This window comes from Taeniopygia guttata, chromosome 37 (genome assembly GCF_048771995.1).
Source record: "Taeniopygia guttata chromosome 37, bTaeGut7.mat, whole genome shotgun sequence".
NCBI classification, from domain to species: Eukaryota; Metazoa; Chordata; class Aves; order Passeriformes; family Estrildidae; genus Taeniopygia; species Taeniopygia guttata.
In genome coordinates, this window is record NC_133062.1 from 3,610,466 (window position 1) to 3,638,134 (window position 27,669).

Genomic DNA, 27,669 nt, shown 5'->3' on the forward strand with positions numbered 1-27,669 from the left:
CAGAAGGGAGAAGGGCTGAAAACAGGGGAGGCAGAGCTCATTCCTCAGGACCGCAGCAGCATGAGGGCTTGTCCCTGCTAGCCTGAGCCATGTGCTGCTAGGATCGTGTAGGGTAAGCAGGAGAGCTGATCTGGCTGCTCTGGAGCTGTGGAGCTGGGAGCTGCTGTTGGGAGGCACTGGGTCAAGGCAGTGAAGGAATGAAAGCAAACTGCAGTCGATTATACCAATGAGATAAGGGAGATGGGTTAAAAAGAACAAGAAAGTTACTACTTAGCAAGAGAAAAGTTGTGAGTAGGTCTGCCCATAGTAGAGAAACAAGTATGCTGGCTTTGTTTTTAGAGGAAAAGTGCTGTTTTTTTACTTTGGAAATCAAGAGGGAACATTTCACCATCAAATAATTGTTCTGCTGTGTCCCTCCCCCGAACTGCTCATGGGATGTTATTGCATCAGCAGCTTTGTCCTTGAGCAAGGGCAGGTGTCTCTTGTTGGGAGGTGTAGAGCAGAGCCAGTGGCAGTCCTGGGAATACAACAGAAGGCACAGCTGGTCCTTGATTTTTAACCAAAGGGCAGAGTGGGCATCGATTTGCATCAGCCATGAAATAAACTCATGATGTTGTGCAGCTTCAAGTGCTGATTTCAGTGGATGTTGTGGCTTTTGGAGCCTGTCTGCTGAGTTTAAGGACAGGTGAGGTGGTGTGCTAGATTCAGGACACCCCTGTTTGGTTGTTTAAGCTATTGCTGTTGGCTGTGCCAGCTGGTGCACTGGTGACAAGCTGGTCCTTTCCTCCAGGATTCATCTGTCCACTGTGTAGATCTGTTGCTGCTCTTTTCAGAGGGTGTTTGGGGCTCCCTTGGCTTCATGTCTCAAAACTCTGTAATGATTGTGTGGGTCAAAATCTCCTGAGAAAGCTCCTCCATGGGAGCAGCAGTTGCAGCTAGGGAGTAGCAAAGCAGGAAAGGTTACAGAAGTTTGTGGGGACACCTTTATGTCCATCACGTTACAGATGGGGAAACTGAGGCACAGAGCCATGTCTGGGTGTGTGTTCAGGGTCCTTCATGGGACCACCAGCAACCAGGGGGCTTTTCCTGCCTGCCCTGTGCCCAAAGCCCCATCAGTGGCTGTTGGCCGCTGGCCACTTGGCTTTAGCTGCCTCCTGTCCGCAGGGGCACTGTGCTGAGCACGTGGCGGGGTGTTGATTTCAAACCTGCCCTGACACCAGGTTTTACAGCCCCGAGCCACGACAGCCAGACCTCTGCTTTAATTCCCTTTAACCAAGCCATCTCCTCCTCTGTCCTCGCCACGGCAGGGGCAGTGTCACCGCACCGACTTCACTCTCGGACACCATTAAGCTCAACTTGGAGGACATCTCCTCTGGTGAGTGTTCCCTGGGCTGGGACACAGCGTGGGGGATCTGTGCCTTCCAAAACGGAGCACTGGAACATAAAAGCATCCCTCAGTCATGGTCTGCCACAGCAGCCTCTTCAGGGTGTGAACTCCAGGGCTGCCGGGTGTGAGATTGAATAGAACCAATAGAATAGAAAGACAGTATTTTTGCCACTGTGAGATCAAATAGAACCAAGATTAAAAAAGTCAGTATTTTCTGGTGTCCCTGTCCTGGTTTAAAAGGCAGATGTCTGCCAAGGGAGGCGGGAATCTTCCTGGAATGGAAAGATGACCCCTTCCCTCCAAATTATTATACCTTTGAAATTACGGGGCTTCCAGGCAAAAATATGGGAAAGGGAATAACAATTCTTTACTGGAATATATCGGCACAAAAAACAACACAGTAACAGAAGTTTACACGGGAGGGAGGGAGGGAGGGAGGGAGGGAGGGAGGAAGGGAGGAAGGAAGGAAGGAAGGAAGGAAGGAAGGAAGGAAGGAAGGAAGGAAGGAAGGAAGGAAGGAAGGAAGGAAGGAAGGAAGGAAGGAAGGAAGGAAGGAAGGAAGGAAGGAAGGAAGGAAGGAAGGAAGGAAGGAAGGAAGGAAGGAAGGAAGGAAGGAAGGAAGGAAGGAAGGAAGGAAGCTTTCTTGAGCTGCTTCTTCCCCACCCTTATCACTGCTGAGGCACTTGTTAAGTTGCCTTTTGAATAAATGAAACAAGAAAGGCAACAGTAATCACAGTGACCAGAATGGGTGTGAACTCATGTCACTCACTGTTTATGTATTTTGAATACAATGGGAGTTTTGGCAGACTTAACAGGGAATTTTGCAGCTTGAATTTTCAGAGTAAATGCTCGGTCTGGGTGCACACTCGTCCCTGAGAGATAACTGGTGCTGGTTTGAGGCGGGCGAGGGAGCTCCTCCCCATCAGAGAGAGAGAAGCTTGCAGTGTTCAGCAGGGCTAGGAGTGGGCATTTTCAAGGCTGCAGTCTGGAATCAGTGTCAAAGGGAACTAAGTGACAATTAATTCCTCGTGCAGCTTCTCAGTGAGCTGTCGTTCAAATAATAAAGAACTAAACTCCAATCACACTTTCATCCTACCAGGATATTCACACCAGGAGTCATGCCATGATTGGTGCCTAAATGGACATTTGTGTCCTTTTCCTAGGCTCTCCCAACACCAAGACCTGTTGCCTCACTGACACCTCCCCGGTGTTCCATGACGCCCTTTGGAGAAAAAACTGCTTCCCAAACCTGCAAATCCAGCCCAGCACGCTGGAGTTCGTGGGTGGCACTGAAGAAGTGCGCTCTCTGGAGATGACCAACTGCAGCCCTCTTCTCGCCAAGTACCACTGGTCACTCTGTTTCGACAGCCAGGCTGACAAGCTGGGGTATGTGCACCTTTGCCCTCTCCTTGGAGCTCTTCTTCCTGGTGCCCTGTTTGTACTTGGCAGAGAACAAAGCTGTTGACCTAGGATCTGACAGACTGCTTCTGGCTTTCCTTGTTCAAATAACACTGACCAGCTGTGGTCAGCCTGGATGCTCCGAGAAAAGGTTTTCCACCAATTTGGTGCTGCCTAGCCCCCATAGGGGTTTCCCCTGGGAAGGAAAGCTGGGGTGAAAGCTGCTTTCTCAGACCTCTGTGGCCTGAGGCAATGTCACCTTGATGAAGGGCTCCTAGTGCCAGCTGCACAGTGCTGCTGGAGCCCCTTCTGGCCCCTCTGCTTTGGGATGGGTCCTCTCTGCAGGAGCTGCTCTCTGCTCCTTGCCTTCCTCCTTTGTACTGTGCTGCAGGATGCCCAGAAAGTCCCAACACCAGAGAAAAGCTACCTGGTGCCTGGGCTGATGCTGAATGTCTGTTAGCTTCCCTTTCCTTCTTTGCTGAGACAACTCCTTTAGTGCCAGGATGATTTCCCTCCCAGGGGTCAGCTTTCAGCAGACACCTTGGATCTTCACTCCCTTTTTTTGTGACCCGTTACTCGTTTTGACTTTTCCCCTGCAACATGTCCCTGGTGGGTTTTGTCCTGTTTGACAGCAGGACTTGTTCATCACATCATCTCATATCCCTGCCTCCCTCAGAGTTTCTGCTTTAGAGTGAAAAATGTCGTTGTCTGGGCAACTGGGAAGTTGCTTCAAACCATTCATGAAAACTAAAGACAGTGGAATAGATGATTAGGGATCTTTTGGGGGTTATGACGAGACTGCCCCTCACCCAGAAATTAAACCCAGCCTTAGGTAGCAAGCTACAAAGCTAAAGGCAGTGATTCCTTGGGGAGCAGGTCATTACAGGCCCTGAATGCCTGTCTGGGGATGGAGCATCCAGGTCGTGTTTGACTGTGGGGAGCACTTGCAGCTCAGCAGGGTGACAGGCAGGCACGGCTCGACTGTGTCCCTCACGTGGCATTAGAAACACAAGCAGAGTTACCCTAGGCACCTGCTTCATTTTAAAATGGGGAATGTGACCTGAGTCACCTGGGAGTGTTGGAAAATGTCAACCAACCCCCCCAACACTGTCAGGGAATCATTCCTGATAAATACCTGGTGGAGCTGCAGAGGTTCTGGCACTGGGCACTGGGGTTTGCTGGGCTGGCTCCTCACTGGCCGGGTCTGCCCCTCGGTGCCTCAAACCCCACCTTTCTGCTTGCCTTCTGTGTCTTTCCCTCTGCCACTTCTTGCATCCCCACAAGCTGTTAATCCCTGTCCTCTGTAGGTGCTCAATTCAAGCAGTTGCAGCTGCTGCACTGCTGCTGCCTGGGCGTCATCCCTGGGCTGCCTTTAGAACAGACCTGCTCCAGCCTGGATTGGGAAGGGCTGGATCAGACCATTTCTCAGTTCAGCACTCCAGCAGCCACCCAGGGGCTGCATCCTGAGCAGGAGCTGCTCGTGCAGGTGTCCCTCCCTCCTCCCTCCCACTGCAGGTCCCTGTTCACATTTCTGTTGTTTTCCAGGTATAAGCTTAACCCACCTAAATTCAAACCCCAACCACCAAAGGAGCAGAGAACCTCCCGTTTGGATTGCTCAGCATACAGAAGGAGATTCAGGATTATAAAGGAGGAGGTAGACAGTGCCCTTAAAGAAGCACAGGATTTTGCCCAATCTTTAGGAACAGAGGTAGATTGTTTTTGTACACACACTGCTTGTGTTGTCTCCCCAGCTTGCCACTGACAAGTCACGCTCGTGCTGACCTCCCTTTTTGCTGCCCTGCTGTCCTGTGCCCCTGTGGGTTGGGCAGCAGGGCCCGTGGCTGGGTATGGGGTGCGTGGGAGGGAGAAACAGGAGCGTTTTCCTTGGAGAAGCTCACTCAGATCCTACAGACCTGTGCTGAGTGTGGGATTTTTGGGCCTGGTTTTCCTCACAATGTAAGATGGGACTTTTATCTGCATCATCATGGTAAGACCTCCAACTTCCTTCCCAGAGCAAGCTGTGATGAGTCCTGATCTCCATGTACCCTTTTCCCAGCCCAGCCAGACTACCTGTTTCCAGGTGTCAGCTCTCACCCGAGAGCTGGTATTGCACTGGTGGCCCTGAAGTTATCTTACAAACTGAGATTTTGCAAAGTGGCTGTCTCTTCCTCCTGGCATAGAAAATGGCTTGTTTTTCAGGTGCCACCACAAACTCCTGGACCCCCTCACCTGCCACTGGAGCTGGCAGGAATCACGTCCTCCGTGGATGCACCTCACACTCCCCTCGAAGCGGAGGAGGTAAGAGGGAATCTGTCTCACTTGCCCATTGCCAGCGTGGCAAGCAGGGCTGTAGCTCCCAGTCCCACTGGTGGCCCCCAGCACTGCCCACAGAGGGGCCTCACGTCCCTCCAGGCCCATACAAAGTGCTGCTGCACCAACTGGGTGTTGGCGGGGCCGTGCAGGACATGCTGTAGGGCTGCCCAAGGACGCTGTGCAGCACCTATGGAGGGCATTGCTCCCCCTGGACCTCATCAGGTGGTCCATAGGAAATTTTTGCAGGAGCTTTTGCTGTAGCACCTGGAGAAAGCAGGCTACAAATCAGAGAGAGGGGGGAAAAGCCTCAGGAGTCAGATGAGCGGGGCTGGAGTCCTTCCCTGAGCTCCCTGAGCTCCAAGAGCTCTCAGTCTGAGTCTCCTCCTTTTCTAAAAGCAGTAAGAAATGCTTTTTAAAGGCATGTTGTGCATCAGAGAGAATTTCTACTGCCAGAAGACATCCCAGTTCACTTTAATGTAGTGTATTAATTAGCGCATTGATCCGTGAGTATGGGAGAAGATTTTCCCCATGCTCCCTCCACTGGTCAGTGGCATGGATGCAGAATGAGGTTAGGGTGATTTTGGCTGTGTTTGGGAAATAGGCCCCTCCAGGTCCAGCTGCACTTTGCTCCAAGATGCTCTTCTGCACCCATTTCCATGCTCAACACCTCAATCTCTCCTGTCCTCCATCCAGGCTTTCAGTATCCTGCCGCTGTCAGGTGTGCTGCAGCCAGGAGAGAGCCAGCAGGTCTCCTTCACCTTCTCTGGCCGCCGTGACATGCTCGGCAGCGTGAAGGCGCTGTGCTGTGTGGAGGGAGGCCCCACCTACGAGGTGGAGCTGATCAGCTCACGCCTCAGCTACTCCCTGAGCTGCTGGGAGATCAACTGTGGCCCTCAGGTACCACACACAGCCCCTGGCACGGCTCCTTGCCCTGGAACCACGGCCAGCGGGTTCCTGCCCACCTCGGCCCAGGGCTCCCTCCCCTCCCCAGCCCCTTTGTTGGCTCTGGGGCTTGGAAGTACAACCTTTGAGGGACACATCTGGCATCCAACCTGGTTTAAAATAGCCATCTCCAAAAATGTAGGGAGTGCCTCTTTTTCTGGGTACCTAAGACTACCTCCTGGGGCAGGCAGGGTCCCAGTGGGGATGCCCTGGGGGTCATGTCCCTGAGGCATCCCTCTGCTGATCCACGCCTAAAGCCTGACCTCCAAGGAGATGCTCGTCTAAAGCTCCTGCTTAATCCACAAATAATCAAGGGAAGAAGTTGCGCTTCCAGTCGCTAGAGTTGGAGAGACTGTCCTAGAATAATCCCCACTTTCCAGCTGAAAGCCCACGGATATTTCCAGCTGCTGGCCCTGTCTCTGTTGCCCTGTGTGACTCCCTTGTTGCATGTGTGTTGCTTGACAATAGTTGCATGCCTTTTCTCCTGGAATGCCTCAGTGCTGTCTCTGTTTCTCCTGGCTGTTGGTGACCCCTCAGAGTGCAGAGGGCCTGTGTGCCCCAGTTCATTTATTGCTGGCCCTCACAGGGTTGTTACCACACCTCTGTGTGCTGCCAGAGCTCCCTGGTCCTGCGCAGGTGCCCTGTGCCTGGGGGTTCCCCAGGTTCCCAAGTGCCCTTATCTCCTGCCTGGTCCCTGCTCCCACGATGTGTCTGCTTCCAAGCCCAGGAGAGAGGAAGGAGATTCCCAGCAGCAGGCCTGGGTCTGTAACTTCCCGCTCCTGTGCCTTCTCTCCAGATATTTAATGAAATTGGTCACAGCACGGTCACCCTGGAGAACACTGGCAGGACTGAGTTCACCTGGGTGCTGAAGCCTAACGCTCATGACCAGCGTCTGCCTGGTGTGTTCCTGGTCAATCCCACCACTGTAAGTAGCACAAGTGACGGACCCCAGCCCTGTGCCAGGTGGCCCAGGAGAGCGTTGAAGGGAAAAAGGAGGGGGAGAAAGGGGGAAAAATGTCAGAGGGGAAAACCCAAACCCGGCCATGAGAGAGAGAGAGAGAGCTGTACGCAATTTCTGATAGGGGTAGAGAAGGTCAAACAAGGGCGCTCCTGATAGAGTCCCCACGGCCTTGGCTGGTGGGTGGCTCTGCTGTCAGAGGCAGAAACCAGCAGGAGGCATGAATGTGTTGGTCACTGTCCTGTCCTGCTGTCAGGGGAGTAGAGGAGAATTCTTTTTGGTAGATTTCTCAGATGAAAATAAGGCACAAATGCAGGAAGTACTGTATCTGAAAACTGTTTGTTGATAAACAGAGGGTATGGTCCCGACCAGAAGGGGATAGAAAAGAGAGCAGAGAGAGAAAATGAGAAACGGAGAAAGTAACAGAGGACAGGGACAGAGCATTACTGCTGGAACCCTGGGACGCTCCGTCGGCGTCCTGCTGGGCAGGTGGAGCAAGTGTGCTGCCAGCTGCACGGTGAAAAACACGTTCCCTCTTCTGTGAACTTGTAAAAAGTTTAATAAAGGACAATAGGAGACAAAGACCACAGAGCAAAGGTTATAACAGCCGGGTGCATCTTGGCACTCAGCCAGGAGCACACTGTCACCTTCGGGGATACCCCTTAAGTGCCTTTTCCATTACATCAGCCTGTTGCATATTCATAGACTCTTTTGCATAGTAAAGTTTTTCCCTAAACTAGTTTACATGTTCTAAGAATTGCTTAGCATGGCTCCTCCTTGGATCTGCCCTTTTTGGAGCGTGCCTATTCCTTGGCTGCGGTTTTAGTCCTTTTTTGTCATCATCTTCAGTTTTGGCCCCAGCCCAGGCTGCCTTCAGACGGTGAGTGCTGATGGTTGGCAGAGCTATACAGTGTCTTCTTCATATGTTCACTGGATGCCATCCCATGCCAGCAGGCACTTTAACCCAAGCACATTATATCAGCTATTTCACTCAGCTTAATTAACAACAGAAATAAAAATGATATCTTTATAACTAAGTTACTTTAACACGACACATATAAGATCAATGTTCATGTTTTTCATGGAGACAGCAGAGCACCAGCTTGCCCTGGTGAGAGGGGAAGCGGTGACAGCAGGGTAGACAGACAGGGAAGAAATGGCTCTGTAGGGAGCCAGGTCCTCCAGGTGCTCCCAGCCCAACAAAAACCCCAAAAATGGCAGGGAAAAACCGGCAGTGCTTTTATATGCTAAGATTCCTCCTGTCATAGATACATATTATAACATTGGCTTTTCGCAAATATTAATATCAAAGCAATGTGACTCCCCTGTGCAGGAAATGCTCTGAGTCTATGTTGTAGAAGGCTGAATAATTGCTTTATTATATCATCTTATAATATATTGTACTAGAACTATATCATACTAAAAAATACTGAAGAAAAACCTGTGACTGTCTGCAGATAGTCCAGCTTTGACCCAATTGGCTAATCAATCCAAACAGCCATCACCGGTGTCTAATTAACAAATCCCTTCTCAGTAAACAATCTCCATAACACATTCCACATGTGCAAACAACAGGAGCAGCAAACAGAGAGAAGAATTGTTTTCTTTGAGCTTTCTCACTGCGTCTCACAACTTCCCAGGAAAAATCCTGGGAGAGAGAATCATGCCTCTCTCTGTTCAGAGAATGTGAATCCACATATAAAATGTGGATTTTATATGTGTGGTGTTAAAATAACTTTGTTATAAAGATACAGTTTGTATTTCTGCTGCTGGTTAAGCTTAGACATGGCAGTGAAATAGCCATGCTTGTGTTAAAATGCCTGCTTGGATGGGATAACACCCAGTGAACACAGGATGAGGACACCTGAACAGATCTGCCAACCATCAGCACTCACTGTCTGCAGGCAGTGAGGACCAAGGCCCAAACTGGAAGCGATAAAGAGAAGGACCCAAAACCCAGCTAAGAAACACACACGCCCTAAAAAGGCAGAACCAAGGAGCCATGTAAAATGGTTCCTGGAATGTGTAAACTAGTTTATGGAAATACATAAGGACTATGAATATGCAACAGCCTGGTGTAATGGAAAAGGTATTTAAGGGGTGTCCCGAAGGTGACAGCGTGCTCCTGGCTGAGTGCCAAGATGCACCCGGCCCTAACAACCTTTGCTGTGGTCTTTGTCTCCTATTGCCCTTTATTAAACTTTTTACATTTTCACAGGAGAGTGAACATGTTTTTCACACTCCCATAACTCAGCCCTTTCAGGAAGACTTGGTCAGGCGGGCAAAGTTTTCTTGGGCTTCGGGGTCTGCCCTCCTCCGAGGGGGAAGTCGCTGGCAGCCCCCAGACACGGAGCCTGCCTGCATTGTCTGCCACCAACCTCCTTTACGCGTGGGATGAGTTAGGGCTCCCAGCACGTGGACAGCCCATATTGTAGTTTTTCAGCCCATGTCAGAAAATGGATTTATAGCCTATGCTGAGGCATGACTAAAAATCTAATTGGTTCCTCACAGTCACTCTGGGGACCCTGACGGCTGAGATCTCAGGCTGTGCTGGCACTGGAGCGTTTCTGAGGGTCACCTTACCCAGGGCGTGATCACACAGGACATTGTCCTTGGCCCTGCCTCCCCACTGCCAGCTAAGCACCACTTCCATGTCCCTTACTAGGCTTGCTGCTCCCTGCCTTCTCCAGCCCTGCTGCTGTGCATCAGCTTTGTGGGGCAGTGAGGGGGCCAGGGATCGGGGCTGGAAGAGCAGGGAGAAAGATTAGCAGCATCCCACCACTGCCCAAGCCTCTCAGTCCTGCCTGGATGTCTTTGAGCCGAAGCAGCACTCCTGCCTTTGTCCCTCCTTGACGTGGGAAGCAATTTGCTTTCCCATTTCTGCATGCCTGAATCCTCCAAGGGACGAGAGGAGCTGCTGGCCCTGCTGAGAGCAGGGGCTTCCCTTCCCCAGCGGCAGCAGAAGAAGTTGTTTTTGTTGAGGCAGGCTCTTGCTGGCAGAGGGCAAAGCCTGTTAGCATCAGGGCTGTGCTCGCATCAGGCTGTGCTGGGGCTGCAGCCTTGTGAGCCCCGGGGAGGACACACGGTGCCCTTCTGGGTACAGGGAAGGTAGAAGGTGTGAGAAACAAAGGCCACTCTTCAGTTAAAATTAAAAAAAAGTTATTAAGAGACAATCGGGGACAAAGTCAATAAAGCAGAAGTAACAGTGCTGGGTGCTTAGCTGCAGCCACAGGCACACCAGTCAACCCAGCAACACCCCTTATCTCCCCTGGGTATTGCATCAGCCTAATACATATTTACAAATGGTTAGATATATTCAAAAATTTTAACATAGTTCCTCCTCCGTACCACCTTTTTGGAGCATGTGCAGTTGTCCTAGTGGTGGTCATTTGTTACTTTTCAACATATTCAACAGGTTTCCATTGCTTCACTATTAAATGTTCAATTTAATATTATATATATGTTATAAATTAATATATTTATATGTGTATGTTATATACTTTTTATATCTTATAAATTAATATATAAGTGTAATATTATATTTATGGTATAATTTAACATTATATAAATGTTAAAAGTTAATATTACAACAACTCTTCACCAACATTAGTATCACAACACAACATTTGCATTAAAAGAACTCTAAACTTTAGCAAAACTTCTTTTACAGAAGTCAACATTATAAACCACATTGTATTTAAGAGTTGTGAAAGCCAACACTGTAATATATTTATCACGAAGGTGGTGTGGTCCGATGGTTTATTCCAGATGAGAGTCTGTCTCCTCAGCCTGTCTGTCCCCTGATCCCCCATCAAACACTCTGATGCATTCCCTCCCTCTTCTCCTGTCCCTGCAGGGCTCCATTGCACCTGGCGAGAAGCAAGAGCTGGAATTCTCTTACATGCCGGGAATACCAGGAGCTTTCACCAGGATTTACCAGCTTAAAGTGGATGACCTGGACCCAAAAAATATCCTCCTGAAAGGAGAAACGTGCTGTCCCTTGATCAGCATGAACCTGCCCTGGAACACCACAGGTGGGCACGGCCTGTCTGCCCCCAGGAAGGGCCGCTCTGGTTTTGTTCCCCACCGTAAGCCCATGGGGCAGCTCATGCCAATCCCCACCGAGCCTGGAGGCCTGCAGGACTCCCAGGCCAACTCAAGCCCCCCTGGTTGCTTCATGAATCTTGAGCAGAGGATGCCATGTGGGCTTTGTCCCAGGAGCCATCCTGCAGATCTTGCCAGCACATCTGGCAGGGTCCTGAAGGATGGTGGCGAGAGTGAAGGGCTTGGGAAAGCTGTAGGAGAGGCTGGCAGGGCTTCTGGCAGGGTTGGATTTGTGTGACATTGCAGAGGATGAGTTGCTCCTCGGTGGGGAGGGAGAGAACGTGAGGATTCAGCGAGGAGCAGCAGCATTCACTTCCCATAGTGGGCTTGAGGGATTTCTTTCTGGAAGAAACCAGTGTTGGGAGGCAGGGACTTCCCAGCTGAAATGGGACTGGCACTTTGCTCACACTTCTCTTTGCGGACGTTTTCTTCCTTCAGAAAATGAAAAAAAAGAGAAGCTACTGAAAGAGACTGTAAAACCCCTGCAAGAGTACAGTCAGAGGAATAAATCAAAAGTTGTTCAGAAGAATCAGAGCCTGAAGTCTCAGACTCTGAAAACTCAGACTCCAAAGACTCAGACCTCGGAGACTCAGGATGCGAAGCCTCAGGACCTGAAGCCCCGTTTGCTTGGCTCTGACATGGTAGTAAGAACAGCTGCAGCCCCGTTTGGCACATGCCACCTTCTCCGTGTCACCTGAGCCCCTTGCAGCCCACAGCAGCTCCCCAGTGCCCTGATGGCACCTGGGACCTCCCTGCCCACCTACAACCTTGTGTCACCTCAGCATTGCCCCTAGGGCTGCCACTCTGGTCATGGTCTCTTCTGGGGCTGCATCAACTTCCCGGCTACCCCAGGGAGAGGTCCTGAAGGCCATGCTCCAGGGATGGAGTTGATGGTGCTTTGAAGGAGATGCAGGTCATTGCTGGGGAGTTTGTTGGTCCCAACCCAAGCCCTGCCAGAGTTACAGACCTTAACAGCGGCTGCCTGATTGTGCCCTGGGGCTGTGCTGGTGGTGCTCATCTCCAAGAGGCACCAGCTTGGTCCTGGTTCCCTTTCAAGACAGTTTTTGTCCAAGCTGCCTTGGTACTGGCTGGGAGCAGGCAAGTGTCTGGAGCTCTGGAAGGTTCCTGGCTGGTCTGTCTGCCTGGCCAGAGCAGCTTTGCTAAGAATCTGGGTAGGCAAAGATGCTGGAGTTACTTACCTGGAAATGAGGTCCTGGCTAATAGAGCAGGGGGTGTCACAGACACTGAGCAGCCGGACAGGAGGACCCCACACCCCCTCCCAACAAGAGCAGGGTGGGATCCTTTCTCAGGTGCAAGCTGGGCCTTGGGAAGGAGCTTTGCTAACCAGGCACTTTTTCCCTTTCCCCAGCCAAACACTCAGCTGCAGATAAACACGATGAGGATGCTGATAAAGAAGGCTGCTCTGGAGCAGCAGAAAAGGCTCACATACCATCTCCCAAAGAGCAGGTTTCCTAACAAGCAGCTACGCCAGAGTCTTGTCAAGTGAGTAGGGACTCCCATCCCCATCCCCAGGTGCCCCATGGGGAACACCCAGCCATGTCCCCTTCTCCTGAGAGCTCCTTGGGCCTGCAGAGCTGGGAACAGCCTGGACTTCAGAAGGGGTCTGGTCCCGGTGGCTGTGACACGCCACACGTGAGCAGTGGGGTGTCCTCCCTTCCCCAGCACCACGCTGAGCTTTGGACTGCTCAGCTCCCCACAGGTGTGGGGTTCTGTCCCTAGAGCTGAGGGGACCCAGTGCAGACCTTCAAGCCCTTCCAGGCTTATTTATTCCAGGATAAATTCTGTCCCTGCTGACTAGCTCTGAAATAGACAGCTCCCAGCTGATGTCGTGGATCCAGCTAACAGAGCACACTAAACAAAAGGAGAAGGGAACCGCACATGTCAGCAAACCCTTTAAAACCCCAAATCAGATGGCTTGAATCCTGGTGGGGTGGCAGGGCTTGTCTAGGAAACTTGGTGGGTCCCTGTGACCTTCATGATGCAGCACAAGCAGCAGAGGTTTCAATGCAGGAAGCAGATGCTCTGCAGAGCAGATCATGTGGTCTGGTTGCAGAGCAAAGAAGATTTCCTGTGCAGGCAAATCACATTCTAGGCCCCAAACAATTTCAGCCTCAGGCTGTACCCCAGGCTGGGCAGTTCCACTGAGACCAGTGGAGGACTAGTGGACTCACCTGTACTGGCTTTTCATGGCAGAGGAGCTGTGGGCAGTGTCCATTTTAAATAATTTTATTTGCAGGTACTGTTAGTAGCTGATACAACCTAGGACTTGTCAGGACTCCTCCTGACTTCCCTAACTCTTTGCCAGGTGGTCAGGCCACGGGTTTCATGGGCTTGAGCTGAGTTTTTACAGCGGTGAATAAAGAAATAGCCACTTTATTTATGGCTGTCCTCTTGGACATGCAACCAGGCTGTGGTTTAAGGACTGTCCTTAATCCTCCTTGCAGAGTTAAGCTGCCTGAGTATATCCTGGACATGGGCCCTGTCCTTAAGGGTTTCACTGAGAGAAGCACTCTGGAGATCACCAACGCAGGGCAGATCCCAGTGTCCTTCCAGGCTGATCTGTCTGCCCTGCAGGATACAGGTGAGCAGTGCTGGAGACACTTCCTGTGGCCCTGAAGGAGGTGTCTCAGATTCGCTTAAGCCACTGAACTTGGGGAGGTTTTTGAGCTGTTTTCTTCTCAGTGCCCCTGCTGGGAGCTTTAGAGGCAGAATTCTCCTGGCCATCCATGCCCAGGGACCTCTCCTGGCCTGCCTGTGACTGCCCTAACGCTTCAGTGCAGAGGCCAGGTGGGCTCATCACCCTGGTCACCTCTCAGCATCCTCTGCCCTTGGCTCCCACAAGCATCGAGTTTCTTTGGGCACTCTGTGGGCTTGTTTTGGCAACCAGTGGGGTCTGCTGTGTATTGGAAATGCTTTGTTTGGAGTTCACACTGTCAGAGCACCTGTATTTATCCTCTATTGAAGAAACAGCCAGTGGGATCCTCTGGTGGATCAAAAGAGGCTTCCAAAAGAGGCCTCGAGGCAAGGCTGCACTTCCATCACAGTGCCTCACTGTGTCTGAGGGCTGTTCAGGTGCACTCCAAGTTTTTATCCAGGTCACAGAAGAGCGTGGGGCTTTCCCCAGCCCTCTCAGCCAGAACACCTGTAAGGCTTTAATGTGCTTATGGCACATTTCGTGTTCCTCGGGTATCTCAGCTGCTTTGTGTTCATCTGTTCCAGGTTTCAGCGTGGACCTAGGCCTGATAAAGAGCCTGCCCCCCAGCCACAGCGTGGCGTTTGAAGTGCACTTTGAAAGTGCCCACCAGCCACCGCGTGACGTGGATGTGCTGCTGCCCATAGAGGTACCAGAGCTCTTGGGGCAGGCAGCAGGCTGGGCACAGCAGCAGATGTCACCTGCACCCTCTGCTGAATTCTCTGTCCTTCTCCAGGTGACAAATGGCCCCACGTCTCACATCCGCCTCTGTGCCACTGTGCTGGCACCGTCACTTGAACTCTCCAAGAACACGCTGCAGTTCTCTGACATCCTTGTTGGGCAGTGCCAGGTTGAGACCATCCGGCTCTACAACCGGTTCCAAGCCCCCTGCAAATGGTCCATCAAACCTGTTCTGAAGGTAAAGCACAGGCAACATTGAACACGTAACTTCTTGGCTGGGTTTCTTTGTGTCTCTTGCCCTTTCTGCTCCTGTGGCTGCCTGAGCATTTGGGTCTACAGCATGCTGGAGGAAGCTTCTGAGGGTCTGGATCAAGGCTGGTTTGCCTGAGCCTGTTCCATTAGCAGATGCTTTGCTTTTCTGCCATCTTCACCCATTCCTCCTCCTCTGAGAACAGTAGTTCCCTGTCTGCCTGCCCTGTCTACAGGTTTTCCCTCCAGCTCTAGCTATGGGGGCCGCTCTTGGTTTGGCTGTGGGTGCTCTTAGCACTGCATCAGTGTCTCAGAGCACTCAGGAAGTGAGGCTCTGTCCTCACAGACCAAGGAGACCTCACACGGTTGGTTTCTGTGCCCAGAAGGATCAGCACAAATACGTGACACCAGCCCTACGCCAGAAGCAGCGGGCGCCAGAGGATGAGCCCTGTCCCTTTGAAGTGATGCCCTCCCAAGGAACCCTTGATCCACAACGGTGGCAGAACTTACAAATCTGGTTTACACCCAAGGAGGAGGTGAGACTGGCAGGTGTCAGCCCGGGAGGCCTGTCAGGGCTATCTGGAAATGAGGGCCTGGTGCAGAGAGTGTGGTATGAGCTCTGCCTTCACAGGGAGCTTTCTGCAAAGCCCATACTTGTGGCAGCACAAGGAGAAATGTGCTGCCACACATACTCAGCGTGGCTCAGTTCACCCCAGAGAGCCCTCCCGTGAGATGTGCTTTGAAATGCCCACAGGGAGCTTGCACAGAGAGCACCAGGGCTGCCTCTCAGCACATGGGGGGGATGTGCCCAACTCCCCTCAGCCTGCCCCTTGCCTGGCTGTATTTGCACCTGCGACACTCGGCGTCACAGACACTCGCAGGGGATAATCCTGGAATGGCCAGGCTGGGCTCATCCTGCTGCAGGGCTGACAGACAAATCAGCCACCAGACACCTTCCTGGGCACGGCAGGACAGTCACCTGTGCTGCCAGCAGTCCCTGGGGCTCTGGCCTGCCTGCACATTGCCGTGCAGCTGGGGATTCAACTTAAAGGATGGAGCATTCCCAAAAGTAGTTTGCCTGTGGCCGCTGGGTCTCGGAAACTGGCAGTGTGTACCAGCATGGACACAAGTGCTTCTGTGCTCACCAGCATTCCCAGGGATCTTTTAATTGCTGGAGAGATGTGACCATCTTGTGTCTGGCTTGGACCGGAGCCAAACACTAAGCAGGGAAGATGACCCTTATTTCTGGCCAGCGAGAGCTGATTTGCCCCTCTCCTGGAGTTGGTGTTTGCCTGATGCAGCAGTGCCAGGACAGTGCCTGGACACTGTAACCCCAAGGGCCCTTCCCATGAGCATTGCACTCCTGCATGACCAGATGAAAATGCCTGACAATCTTTGTACATCCATCTGATACCCAAATACCCAGTTTCAGTGCACACCAAGATTCATGCCAGTTACTAGACCCAGGACACAGGTGCTGTAGTCACTAGCAGAAGTAAATACCTGGTTTCTGTTCACCTTGGAGGAACTGATAACACCCTGACCTTGGGGCAAGCATTGTTGCATTTGGGGTCCTGTCACTCGGGACTTCATGGATGAGTTGTCTCCACTTTTCTCTTTTCAGAGGTCTTACAAGAATGAACTGAAGCTTAACATGTGTGGGAGCAGCAATCACTTAAAGCTGCACCTCTCAGGACGAGGTCTGGAGCCACGGCTGGAGTTCAGCCCCCCAGCACTAAATATGGGATGGGTGCTGGTGGACAGCGATGGGGTGGAGGCCACCGCGGTGGTGAAGAACCCATGCAGCTTCCCCATTGAGTTTTACTCCTTGGATTTTGAGGAGGTGAAGGTGAGAAGGCAGGTCTGGTCCCCATGTACGTGCTGCCCAAGCTTCTCAGCACTCCAGCATTGCCGGGCTTGTGCCAGGAGATGGAGGCAATCCCCAGGGCAAGGCCAGCTCTGCCGACATGCTGTGGGAGGAATTAAATAGTTTGTGTTGTTGGGAGGAAGGGAGGAGACAGAAATCGGGTTTGTTGAGTATGTGAGATAAAAGGCAAGAAAAGGACTCTTGCTATGGTTTCTCTTCCCTACACACACAGATCCTGCGGATGGCACTGGGCTCTGAGGACCAAAAGAGCCTTTTAATGCCTCCACGCGCCGTGGGTGGGACGCTGCTCCCAAAGGTGCTGGAGGACTATGGAGCACAGAAGAGGCTGAAGGCTCAGCAGGCAGAGCTCAAGACCATGGCAAAGGCCAAGGTCAGGGCTGAGGCTGAGGCTGAGGACAAGGGCAAGGCAGCACCAGGTCAGAAAAACAGTGAGGGTTTGGCAGTGTCTGTTTTGACTGTGGTCACAGCTGGGAGTCCATTCCGTACACCCTGAACTCTCACCTTGCTCTCCAGGGCAAGCCCATGCTTTTAGCAACTGCCTGTTCTCCAGCTTGGTGGAGAAAGTCTTGGGTGAAGGGCTGTGGTATCCCAACCCTGAGTGTAGCCAAAGCAAGCCCCTATCTGCCTGCCAGACTGGGGGAATAATCAGGATATTCCCTTGTGTCCCTTAGCCATAAAGACTAGGATTGGATGAGTTCTTCAGCCAGGTCTAATATCGCTGGCTCTTTTATATTTGCACCTTCCTAGCAACAAAAGAAGAAGCTCGTGTTGCTTTCACCAAGTCTCCTTTCCCAGGGTCTGAGGAGATGTGGAGGAGGATGAGGATCACAGGTGGGCAGGAGGCTGACTTTTCCCCCTGGTTTTGCACTGCAGGATATCACAGGGTTGTCACGAGCTATTCTGAGCCCATGGTGAAAGCGACTGGCAATCCTGTCTCTCGGGCTGACCTGTGCCACCCGCGCATTGCTCAGAAGACCAATAAGCCCCAGGAGAAGGTGGAGAAGAAGCCTGAACAAAACCGTGGAGTCCCAAGGAGTCGTCAGTCCTTTCAGCTGGAGGTGCAAAGTGAAATTGCAGAAGGGGCAGTCAGAGACTGCCGTGACGGGGCGCTGTGCCTGGACATGCAGGTCACAGATCCGAGGGCCATGATGGGGGAGATCCCGAGGGAGGACCAGGTAAAACCCTGCAAGGCTCAGATCTTGAGCTTGCCGTGGTCGTGGGCCCTGGAGCATTGTGTCCCCACAGGTGATAATGGCACAGAGCCTTGTCCAGGCCCCTGATGATGTTCCACAATGACATCTGTGTGGATGGGGAGGTTATCACCATCCCTCAGATGGGCAGGAAGTGGCAGTGCTCTGTGTACAAGTGTCCTGTCTGTTCAGAGTTTCCCAGCCTGGAAATCGTTATGAACAGGACAGGGCAGCTCATGGTCATTGTTTTCATCAGCTGAGGCACTCCGGAGAGGGTTGTCGCTGTTGAGGCAGGACGAGAATGAGAGAACTCCAGAAGGCTGGAGTTAGAGGATGTGAACTCCAACAGCACAGCTCAACTGATTCATTTCAAATACATCACTCTTTTTATGGAGAGCATCATGCAGACTAATTTCAGTGGTCTTAAAGTAAAAAATCTCACACCATTGGTGTGCAGTGAATGATGCACAGTGGCAGAACATATCTATAAACAATGTGAACAACAAGAGAGACAGAGGATTATTTACATTCCTTTGCAACTCTTTCCCAGGCTCTAGCCTGGCAGAAACCTCTCTTTTTCTCTCTGACTAAACTGAGAATACCCATAGAGGTTTCTCTCCTGGTCCTGCTTGTAGCTGTTGCCTCTGCTCTGGAGCCCACTCACCCCAGCGGGCACAACAAAGCACTTCTATTCATATAAATCAAAAACCCCACTGCCTAAAGCTCAGTGCCTTTAAAGGAGTTGTGAGGATCAAGGTGACACAAGTACAAGCAGGATTTCCTCTTCTGTTTTAGATGCTGGAACATCTGGGGCTGCATCCCGACGGGCCTCCCCTTCCCCCTGCTGCTGTGCTCTCCATAGTGGAGTACCCAGAGGAGCGGCTGGGCCCTGCAGGGCGTGTGGAGCCCTTCACCCTCCTGGCACCGCAAGAGGTAAAAAATCACCTAAACCATCAACCTCCTTTGAGGAGAGGGTCCTGAGTGAGAAGGGTTGTCCTAGGTGGGGTTTTTTTTTTGTTTGTTTTGGGTTTTTTTTGTTTTTTTGTTTTTTTGGTTGGGTTTTTGGTGTTGTTGTTTTTTTCTTGAGGTTGGGATTGAAGGTATTTGAGATGGTGTTTTATGTTTGTATTTAGGTGTTTATTATTTTTAGGCATTATTAGTTTTTATTAGCAAAATAGTTTCATGGCTGTGAGTTTTGTAGTTTTTTATTGGTAAGGTATAAAATGTTTAACTATTTTTTGTTATGAGGATTTTTAAAATTAAATTATTTAACTAAGAAATGATACTTAGGTTATTATATTTTAACTTAATAACTGATTTTTCAAAGCCTGTAATGTGGACTTTTTTTCTAAGTACATTACTTAACTTTATGAAGAAGAAGGAAAAAGAAGGTGAAGAATTTGCTTTTGCTTTAAAGCTTTTATCTTGCTTCATATTTATTTCTATATTCTAAAACCTTAAACCCTAAGTTTTTTACTTTGTGACATTACACACTTCTAACTAACTACACACTCATAATTTCAGTGTTATTAATTAATTCTGGAAGTCTTCTCTACAGCCTCAGGTCAAATGCAGTGCTCTTTTGTAAGTCTGTGCCTTCTAGCACAGAAAGTTTAAAATTCTCGGTATCTAGGATTCCAACAGTCCTAGGCAAAACAAACACCAATAAGGAAGACCAAGTCCATGGGCAGGTGGACTTATTTATTTATTCTCTCTTCTGCTGGTGAAGAAAGCCCCATTTTGCTCTCCAGGATGGGGATGCCTCAGGGCTCACCTCTCTCTCCCTTTTCTCTCTCCCCTTAGGCCGAGGCCCCAGATATGAGGGGCGGTTCTGCCGAGGGCCAACCAAAGATGGGTGAAGCGGCCAGCAGAGACAGCTCTGCAAAGGAGAGCCAGGTGTCCACACAGAGAACAGAAAGTCCCCAGGATTCCCCCCCAACAAGCAGCAAAAGCACGATGGAAAGTGCCTCAATGCCCACAGAATTCCTCAGGTGAGCCACGCAGGAGGAGGTGATGCCTCTGCTTCTTGGTCCTCTTGCCAAACAAGGTCCATCAACCCCGGCTCCACGGCGACCCTGTGCCAGTGCCTCCAGGGGATGGCGAGTGCACCCTCCTCGTTTTGTTTGCTTCTCAGCAACGTCTGAAGCCTCCTCTTTAATTGCCAGGCTGAAACGGTACTGGTGGGTAGTGCCTGCCCATGGTGAGGTGGAACTGAAGGTTCACTTCTCCACCAAAAAGCCAGGGAAGTTTGAGCAGACACTGAGGTTTGAGCTCGTGCAGACAAAGTGCCCGTACAAGCTGCCCTGCCGTGGCACCGGCCTGTACCCCAGCATCAGCCAGGACCCACGGTAAGGCTGGCCCCTGGCAGCCCCCACACCACTGCTGCCCCTGAACCACAGCCGGGGCTGACCCCTGGGGCTTCTGCCTGGGCAGATCGTGCTGCCTGAGGTCACCCAGCACCTCCTCCTGTGCTGGAGCTGGCAAGGCAGATGGTGCCTCAGCCTCCAGGAGGGGTTTTGGCGTTCTGACGACATTTCCTACTCGGAGCATCTCACAGCTCTTCCTTCCCCGCCTTCTCTGCCCAGGGTGGTGTTTCCACAGTGGAGGAAAACCGTGAAGGAAGATGAAATAATCTTCAAGGAGTATGTTGAAAGCGCAGAGCGATTCCACTTTGGGCCGCTGATGTGTGGGAAATCAAGAGAGTGGTACGTGCTCCCTGCTGGGCCCTGTACTTTTGTGACACGCCTGGGGAGACAGGCTGTCCTGGTGGCACGGCCCAGGGCAGTCCCCGGCAGAGTCCTGGGAGACACATGGGTTTGAGGGACCACAGATGTGTGAACGTGAGCAGAAAAGAGGCAAATGAGCCTTGGAGGAGCTGCTCTGCCTGCCCAGTGGGTGCCTTGGTGGCCCCCTTGCTGCTGCCGGTCCAAAGGTGACTCGGGGGCAACTTCTGTCCCCCTCCACATTTCAGCTTCACCCTTTAGGAAATGAACTTTATGGTGGTTTGTGAAGTGCTTTGAGCTCTGCAGGTAGCCTGATTGAGCAATTATTCTGTAGATGGTTTTGTAAACCTTTCATTAACCTCTAATCATTAATAAGATTTTATGATTGACCTGCCAATGGGTGTTGGGGGTAACGTACAGCAGGAATTACATTTCCCTGTAATGACAATGCATCCTCACTGCTGGGTAAAGTCTGCCTAAACACTTTGTCATTTAAGCTATTGTGTATTTCTACTTTTATTGTCACTTCTTTTTAATGACATTTAGTATTAAGTTCTGGCTTCCATGGGAGCTCTGGAGGGCAAGGGCTATTTTGACAACCCAAGTAAATGAAATCAAAATACTTTAAAAAACAGACAATCTTTAGCCAGACTGATAGATGGTCTGGGATTTCTGTTTGCCACTTTAACCCTTTTAATCCAAAGTAATGTCCACACCTGAGAGAAGGATCATTTGTTATCTTTTTGCATTGCTCTTGGGAATTGATGCTTTATGCTGCTTTCTCAGACTTTGCGCTAATCCATAAAATCCAAAGCAGTTTCATGACTTTTATGAAAGAAATTAGCTAAACTATTTTTTCAAAAGCCTTTCCTTATACCCTGCAGGGAAGGCCCCCCAAGAAAGAAGGGGAAAGAACCCATGTGCCTGGTGTAGTGTTATTTTCCTAGGCACCTTTGAATTTACATTGTATTAAAAACTCTTGCAGTGGCCTGAGCATCATCGGGCTTCTGGGCTGGGGAAGGCATCAGAGTAAGGCAAGGACGAGCACACGGCCATGCCCCTGACTGGGATCCATTTCTCACTTTTGTTTGTTAGAGCAGGGTCTTGCAGCATCACTTCCTCGGGTGCACACGGTGCTCTCCTTGGTGTGTGGCAAAGGCAACAGTCTGCTCTGCAGCCTTTTCCCCTTTTGTGGACAGGTACAAGGCCCAGAACTGTCCTGGCAATGCGGAGAATATAACCATCCTCAACAGCTCCCCCATGGATGTAGAGGTCCAGTTCTCCTTTGAGAATGCTGGGGAAGCAGAGACGTTCCTTTTGGACCCTCCCAGCATGGCGCTGAAACCAAAGCAGAAGCAGGTAGGAGAGGGGCAGGCAGAGCAGGGACGCAGAAGTGCCCAGGGGCTGCTCCTCCTGCTCTCACACAGAGCTCTTTCTGTTTCTTCCTGTGGGGTCGTGTCCAGGAGCTGACCATTTGGGCATACCGCACTTCCCCTGGCTTCCTGCAAGACAAACTCATCTGCAGCGTTGGGAAGAACCCGGAGCCAGTGGTCTTCAGCCTGTGCTGCCTTGGGGTGCGCATGAAGCTGGAGGTCAGCCCCCTGGGGCTGTCTTTTAACAAGCAGTTTCTGCACAGGTCAGTCATCCCACAAGCACTCCAAGTCTTGTGACAAAGAGAAAACGTTTGACTCTGGTTTCCAGGGCATGGATGGAGCTGCTCCAAGTTGCATTCAGTGGCCAGGCTGGTGTGGCCATCCAGCAGCTGATGCCAAGTGCCTTCCTGTCTCTGCAGCACTGACAGCAGGACCTTGGTCCTGAGAAACGACACCCTGCTGCCCGTGGCCTGGCAGCTCAGTGGGCTGGATGACCTTGCTGAGAACTTCTCCTTGTCACAAGATAACGGCGCCATTGATCCCCGCTCAGAGTTTGAAGTGACAGTGCATTTCAGGGCCGGGCAGATGGGCAGCATTGAGAAGACTCTCCAGCTAGAGGTGAGAGGGGCTGTGTGCTGCTGGGGGCAGGGGCAGGAAGAGCTGCACCTGACAGACACAAGGGTGCTGTGACCCCAACTTCTGCCTCTACACAGCGTTTGCCAGAACGTGCAGTGCATCCACGTCCCCCCAGATAACCAGACACTGCACCCTGAGCCTGTACCACAACCTTGTCCCTGTGGGTGCTTGGAGGTTATTGTTTGCTTGTACAGACTGCAGCGTGGGCTCTACACTGGACTTTGTCTGAAGCTCTTCCACAGTGCAACAACTCTCCCCCTGGGATTTTGTTCCCCATGGTTTAGGTGTGCATTTCAGAGAAGGTGCTAAGCAATTGGAGAGGGTTGTCAATGCCACCTGCTCTAAGACACCTCACACTTCTTGTGGTTGTTCTTACATCTCTGTGCCTCTCCAAGAGAGCATTCCCTGCTGAAGAGTGCAGAGTTGGGCTGATCGGGTGTTTTACTGTGGCAGAATCCCACTGGGGCTGCCCATGAGATGAACAGGTTAGCAAAGTTCGGGCGTCCTCCAACGCTTGTGAAGCCAGGGAGGCCACAGGGGAAGCAGCCAGCAGAGACAAGGACTTACAAGCTGTCTACCAAAAGAACAATCTGAGCAGTGTTTGTTCCTTGCTGCCTCAGGTTTCAGACCCAGAAAACATCCTGGGGATTGTTCAGGCCGAAAACATCAAAATCTCCGCAGAGGTCTATAACATTTCTCTGAGCTTTGACATGCCTGAAGGTCAGTGGATGCCTCCTAAACAAAGCAGTGCAGGTGCACTGCATTACCTTTGTGTGACCAAAGCACTGGGATGGGATGGGATGGGATGGGATGGGATGGGATGGGATGGGATGGGATGGGATGGGATGGGATGGGATGGGATGGGATGGGATGGGATGGGATGGGATGGGATGGGATGCAAGGATGGCGTGGATGCATAAAGCATATACCCTGCAAGCTGTGTGGAATAAAGCATCGTCAGGGCACTGACAGCCTTAAGTCTCTTTCCTCTGACCTTTGAAGTGTGCAGCTTCATGAGCAGATTGGATCTGGGGGCTCTGAAACAGCAGTGACGTGAACAGGCAGTTGGCAAGCCCCATAGGCTCAGCACAGCATATGAAGTAATTGGATTTGTGCTTGGAAGTGAGGAAATGGGAGCTGAGCTCCTTAGCTACTAAGCCTGCAGATATTTTGAGTGAGAAGAGAAAGGGCAGACAAGTAGCTGGAAAACACCTTCAAGAATGGAAACTTACTGAAAAGGGTTTTGTGCCAAGACCTCCATGTAGCTTGTGACCTGGTGTATTCTGCAGCAGCTCACAAATACCGTGTTTGACCTCGCTCTGTGGGTTTTCCGCAGGTCCAGGTGGAAGTTTGGAATTTGGAACCATTAATGTCCTTGATAATGCGAAGCACGTCCTGACTCTACAGAACAAAGGGGCATACAACATTGAGTACAGGTAAGCCCAGCTGCCTGGTAGTGAGCATTTCCTCGGATTCCCAGGCCTGAATTCTCCCTCTGTCAATGGCTAGAACCTGTTTCCATGCTGGCTACCTCGTGGTAAGTACAAACCCTGAGCTCTCTAATATCAGTTATTTCACCAGAGAATCCAGCCACAACCCAACAGTTCTTCACAGCTCAGCTGGACCCCAAAGGAGAGCCCCAAAATTTCAGCCACTGAAATGCTGAGATTCATTGCCTTTCTTTGATGGTCACCTCCTTTCTCTTTCTGAGACTCTGTAAAGAAATGAATGAAAACTTTCAGTGTTGAGCTTTCTTGCAGTAACCTCATGATTGTCCGCACTCTCTGTCAAGATCCAGGATTCCCTGAGCAGAGCTTTTCCTTTTTTCTGGTCCTATGCAAAGTCCAGGCTGTGCTGGTGGCACCAATACTTTTAGCTGCAGAGATCTCCATCCCTTCCCTTTCTCCCCAGTTCCATGCTGGGTGGTGCAGGTCCCAGGATGCGAGACGTGGCCTCCCACTTCACTGTTGAGCCTAAGTCGGGCATGCTGACTGCCTCCCAGCCTGGCGTGGATGTTGAGATGCTCTTCCACCCCACAAGAGAAATCCTCCTCAAGGACAAACCCATCCTGTACTGTCAGGTGAGCTGCCTGGGCCAGGCTGCGTTATCACATGGTGTTTTGGGAGCGTAAACAGGATAGGTGCCCGTGAGTTTGTGGGCCCCGAGTTGGTCAACTCCCTGAGGGCTCCCCTGGCAGGGGAGACCCTCCTGGAACACTTCTATGTCAGGAATGAGAGACACATTGGACTTCTTTGGTCTTCAGGTTCTTGTTTTATTGTTATCTTACCAAAACTTCAGCACACTGTCTGTGCCCAGACCTTGCATGCGTGAAAACAGCACAAAAATGGCCAAACCTCGTGCTGCAAGGTTTTTTTAAGTCTAATCAAAAACTAAACTACCCAATTAAGAAGTGACATTTTTCCCTTTCTAACCCAATAACTGACCCCTAACGACCCGCAATGCAGATTTTTCTACCTAATTACAAGATACCACCTAAACCCAAGAAGAAAGAGGAAGAAGGAGAAAGAAGAAAGGAACTCCAGACAACACCCTATATCCTTCATCTTGAACCCATCTATAACATACTAAAAATGGTAAAACCTAAATTTCTCTCCTATGTGACATACTAAAGTACTCTCTACAATCTGTTTCACAGTTTTGTGGTCTCTAGTTTACCTTGAGGCTTTGGAAGTTTTCTCCATGAATGAGGGTCAAAGTCAGTGTTTTCCTGGGAGTCAGAGCACTCCAGAGCAGACAGGGGGATATTCCCTGGGTTCCCACAGGTGTCTAATGGAAGGAGGGCTTTGACTGGAGAATCCTCTCTCCTACATACACAAACAGTCTTTCAAAACCATTTGGGAGGCTTCCTAAGTGGAGCTGAGAATTCCTAAGTGAACTCTGGAGGAGGTGCCTAAAATGGGAGGGGTAAACTGGAGGCCTGGGGTGGAGGCTGGCCTCTTTGCTTTGGTCACCTCCCTTCCTGTGGACGCAGGTGAGAGATGCCAGCTCCGGTGAAGGAAGCGAGCTTGTCGGCAACATCCCGCTGAGGGTGTCGGCGAAAGCCGAGTACAGCAAGTGCAGCGTTGAGCCTGCCTCACCCATCAACTTCGGAGCCATGGTCAAGGGCTCCAGGAAGACCCTGACGGTCGTGCTGGACAACAAAGGCACACTCAACTTCAAATTCTGCATCCGCCAAGCACCCGAGGAGGCATCAGCCTTGGAAAGCAAAAGGTAGGAGAAGCCCTGCACCACCCTTCCTGTGTGAGGAGGCAGCGCCCCACAGCTGGTAAGGGGCAGGCAGCCAGGAGACCTGGGCTATTGTCCATCTGCATCCCTAGTCTGGGGAGAGGGAGCAAAAAAGCACCTCGGTACCCCACGTGTAGTGTGAAGCTGGTGATAGAGCTGCTCTGTCCGGCACTGGGAGCTGCAGGTTGCTCTCTGGGAGCCATCAGGAGGAAGGCTTTCCTCTCTGAGGAGGAAGGCCAGCCTCGGCCTCAGAGGAAGGCAGGGCAGCTCAGCATGACAGATACCTCTGCTTTCTCCTCTCAGTTTACAGCAAGGGGAATCTGCAAAGTGCTCACTGAGAAGGAAATCGAGCTCCTCGACACAGGTGGGTGACTCCTGCTCCCCAGCAGTGCTGCTGCAGGGGATGTGAGAAGATGCTGCTGTGCCCGGGCTGGGGGCTCATCGCCACAGGGTGGGACATGGTCTGCAGGATGGAGTCCAGTGTCTGCTCAGTCCCCCTGGCAGTCCTGTACTCTGCCTCTGACCTGGAGCTGTGGGGTCAACAGAGGGGAGCAGGTCCTGTGTTTGCGAGCTGTGAGGCAGCGTAGGTCTGTGGATACCACAGAAGCAAAAACATCCCCCACTGAACTCCCGGTCCACAGAGCTCAGACAACATTGCTTTTTCTTCTTCCCATTTCCCTCCCATCATTTCTCACAGCTATTTCTGCTCTCTGCTATTTCTGTTACCTCTGGAGGATCACAGCTACCATCTTCAGTCTTCACCCTCAAACTCCTTTCTCTCTGCCACTTGGGACAGGCTTGCAGCTCCTCTTGGCTTGTTGCTCTCAGCTTGGGGCTGCCTTTGGGCCATGGAGTTATCCTTCCCTGCCCTGGGACTGGGTGCTTGGGCCCAGCTGGAGGCCAAGGCAGGACATATTCCTTGCTGGGGTGCTCAAGGCACAGCCATTAGCCATCAGCCTCTCCTGGAACTTTTCCTGCAGAGTCGCCTCAGTGTTGGCATGTTCACGGTGTCCCCCTGCTCCGGTTCCATCGGTCCCAGGGGCCAGCAGAAAATCTCAGTGGAATGCCTTGCCAGGCAGGAGGGGACGTGTGAGAAGCAGCTCTACGTTGACATCACGGGCAGAGACCCCAAGGACAATCCCCTCGGCATTCCCTTTACCCTGATTGCCAAGTCCTGCCTCCCAGGTACCTACTGCCAACAGTGCCCTTGGTCATACCTGCTGCTGATCAGCACCTGAACTTGCTGCTTGGACAGAGAGCCATGCTAGCCCTAGGTTCCCTCCTTAAAATCCTCAGAGGTTCCAGCCCTCTTCGAGTCCTCCAGTGGACTCATCCCTCCCAGCTGAGAGGGATGCATGGAAGGATAAAAGGAAAGCAATGCTCTCTAAGGCTGAGTTTGACTGAGCTCCATTCTCAGCCAGCTCCCCCACCCAAGGCTGGGTTTAGCAGTCACCCGGGCAGAAAGGGCTTATCAAGCCTTCTGAGAGGCCAGCAGGGTCCAGATAAACACATCAGGGAGGCTTCTCTGTGCTCATCCCTCTGGTGTGTCCACAGCACTTGTTGAGGACGTCACATCAATCTTTGAGGACTACCCGATCTGCAGCAGCAGCGACCTCGTCCAGAAGATGCAGTCGGTGAAAGGCGCCGGCCTGTTCGTCACAGATGAGAACAGATTCATCTTCAGCAATATTCAGGTTGGGCGAGAGGCTGAAGCTCATTTCAGTATCTACAACGCACGCCATCTGCCATGTGACGTGGTCCTCTCCATCAAACCGCTGTCTGGAGAGGTAAGAACAGGAGGCCAAGGTGGAACAGAAGGCCAAGGAGGTGGTTGCCCTCTAAGGGCCGTTTGAGAGCCTGTTTTGTTC

At 51.4% G+C, this 27,669-nt stretch overlaps 1 protein-coding gene and 1 pseudogene across 1 annotated transcript; both read left to right on the top strand.

Moving 5' to 3' along the window:
* The window catches only part of LOC116807532 (uncharacterized), a 1,256,502-nt pseudogene that overhangs the window by 371,093 nt on the left and 857,740 nt on the right, over positions 1-27,669 (top strand).
* Positions 24,491-27,654, top strand: LOC140681568 (hydrocephalus-inducing protein homolog). The gene is made up of 5 exons (XM_072921501.1): positions 24,491-24,635; positions 25,548-25,786; positions 26,105-26,165; positions 26,782-26,986; positions 27,356-27,654. Exons 1-5 carry the CDS (start codon positions 24,495-24,497, stop codon positions 27,652-27,654), a joined length of 945 nt encoding a protein of 314 aa, XP_072777602.1. The 5' UTR covers positions 24,491-24,494.

What these genes read in the sequence shown, in the direction of transcription:
- LOC140681568 (XM_072921501.1), top strand. Translation starts at nt 24,495, where the DNA reads ATGCGAGACGTGGCCTCCCACTTCACTGTTGAGCCTAAGTCGGGCATG. An exon ending in AATCGAGCTCCTCGACACAG is followed by an intron (nt 26,166 to 26,781) that starts GTGGGTGACTCC and finishes CTTTTCCTGCAG; the next exon opens with AGTCGCCTCAGTGTTGGCAT. An exon ending in TGCCAAGTCCTGCCTCCCAG is followed by an intron (nt 26,987 to 27,355) that starts GTACCTACTGCC and finishes GTGTGTCCACAG; the next exon opens with CACTTGTTGAGGACGTCACA.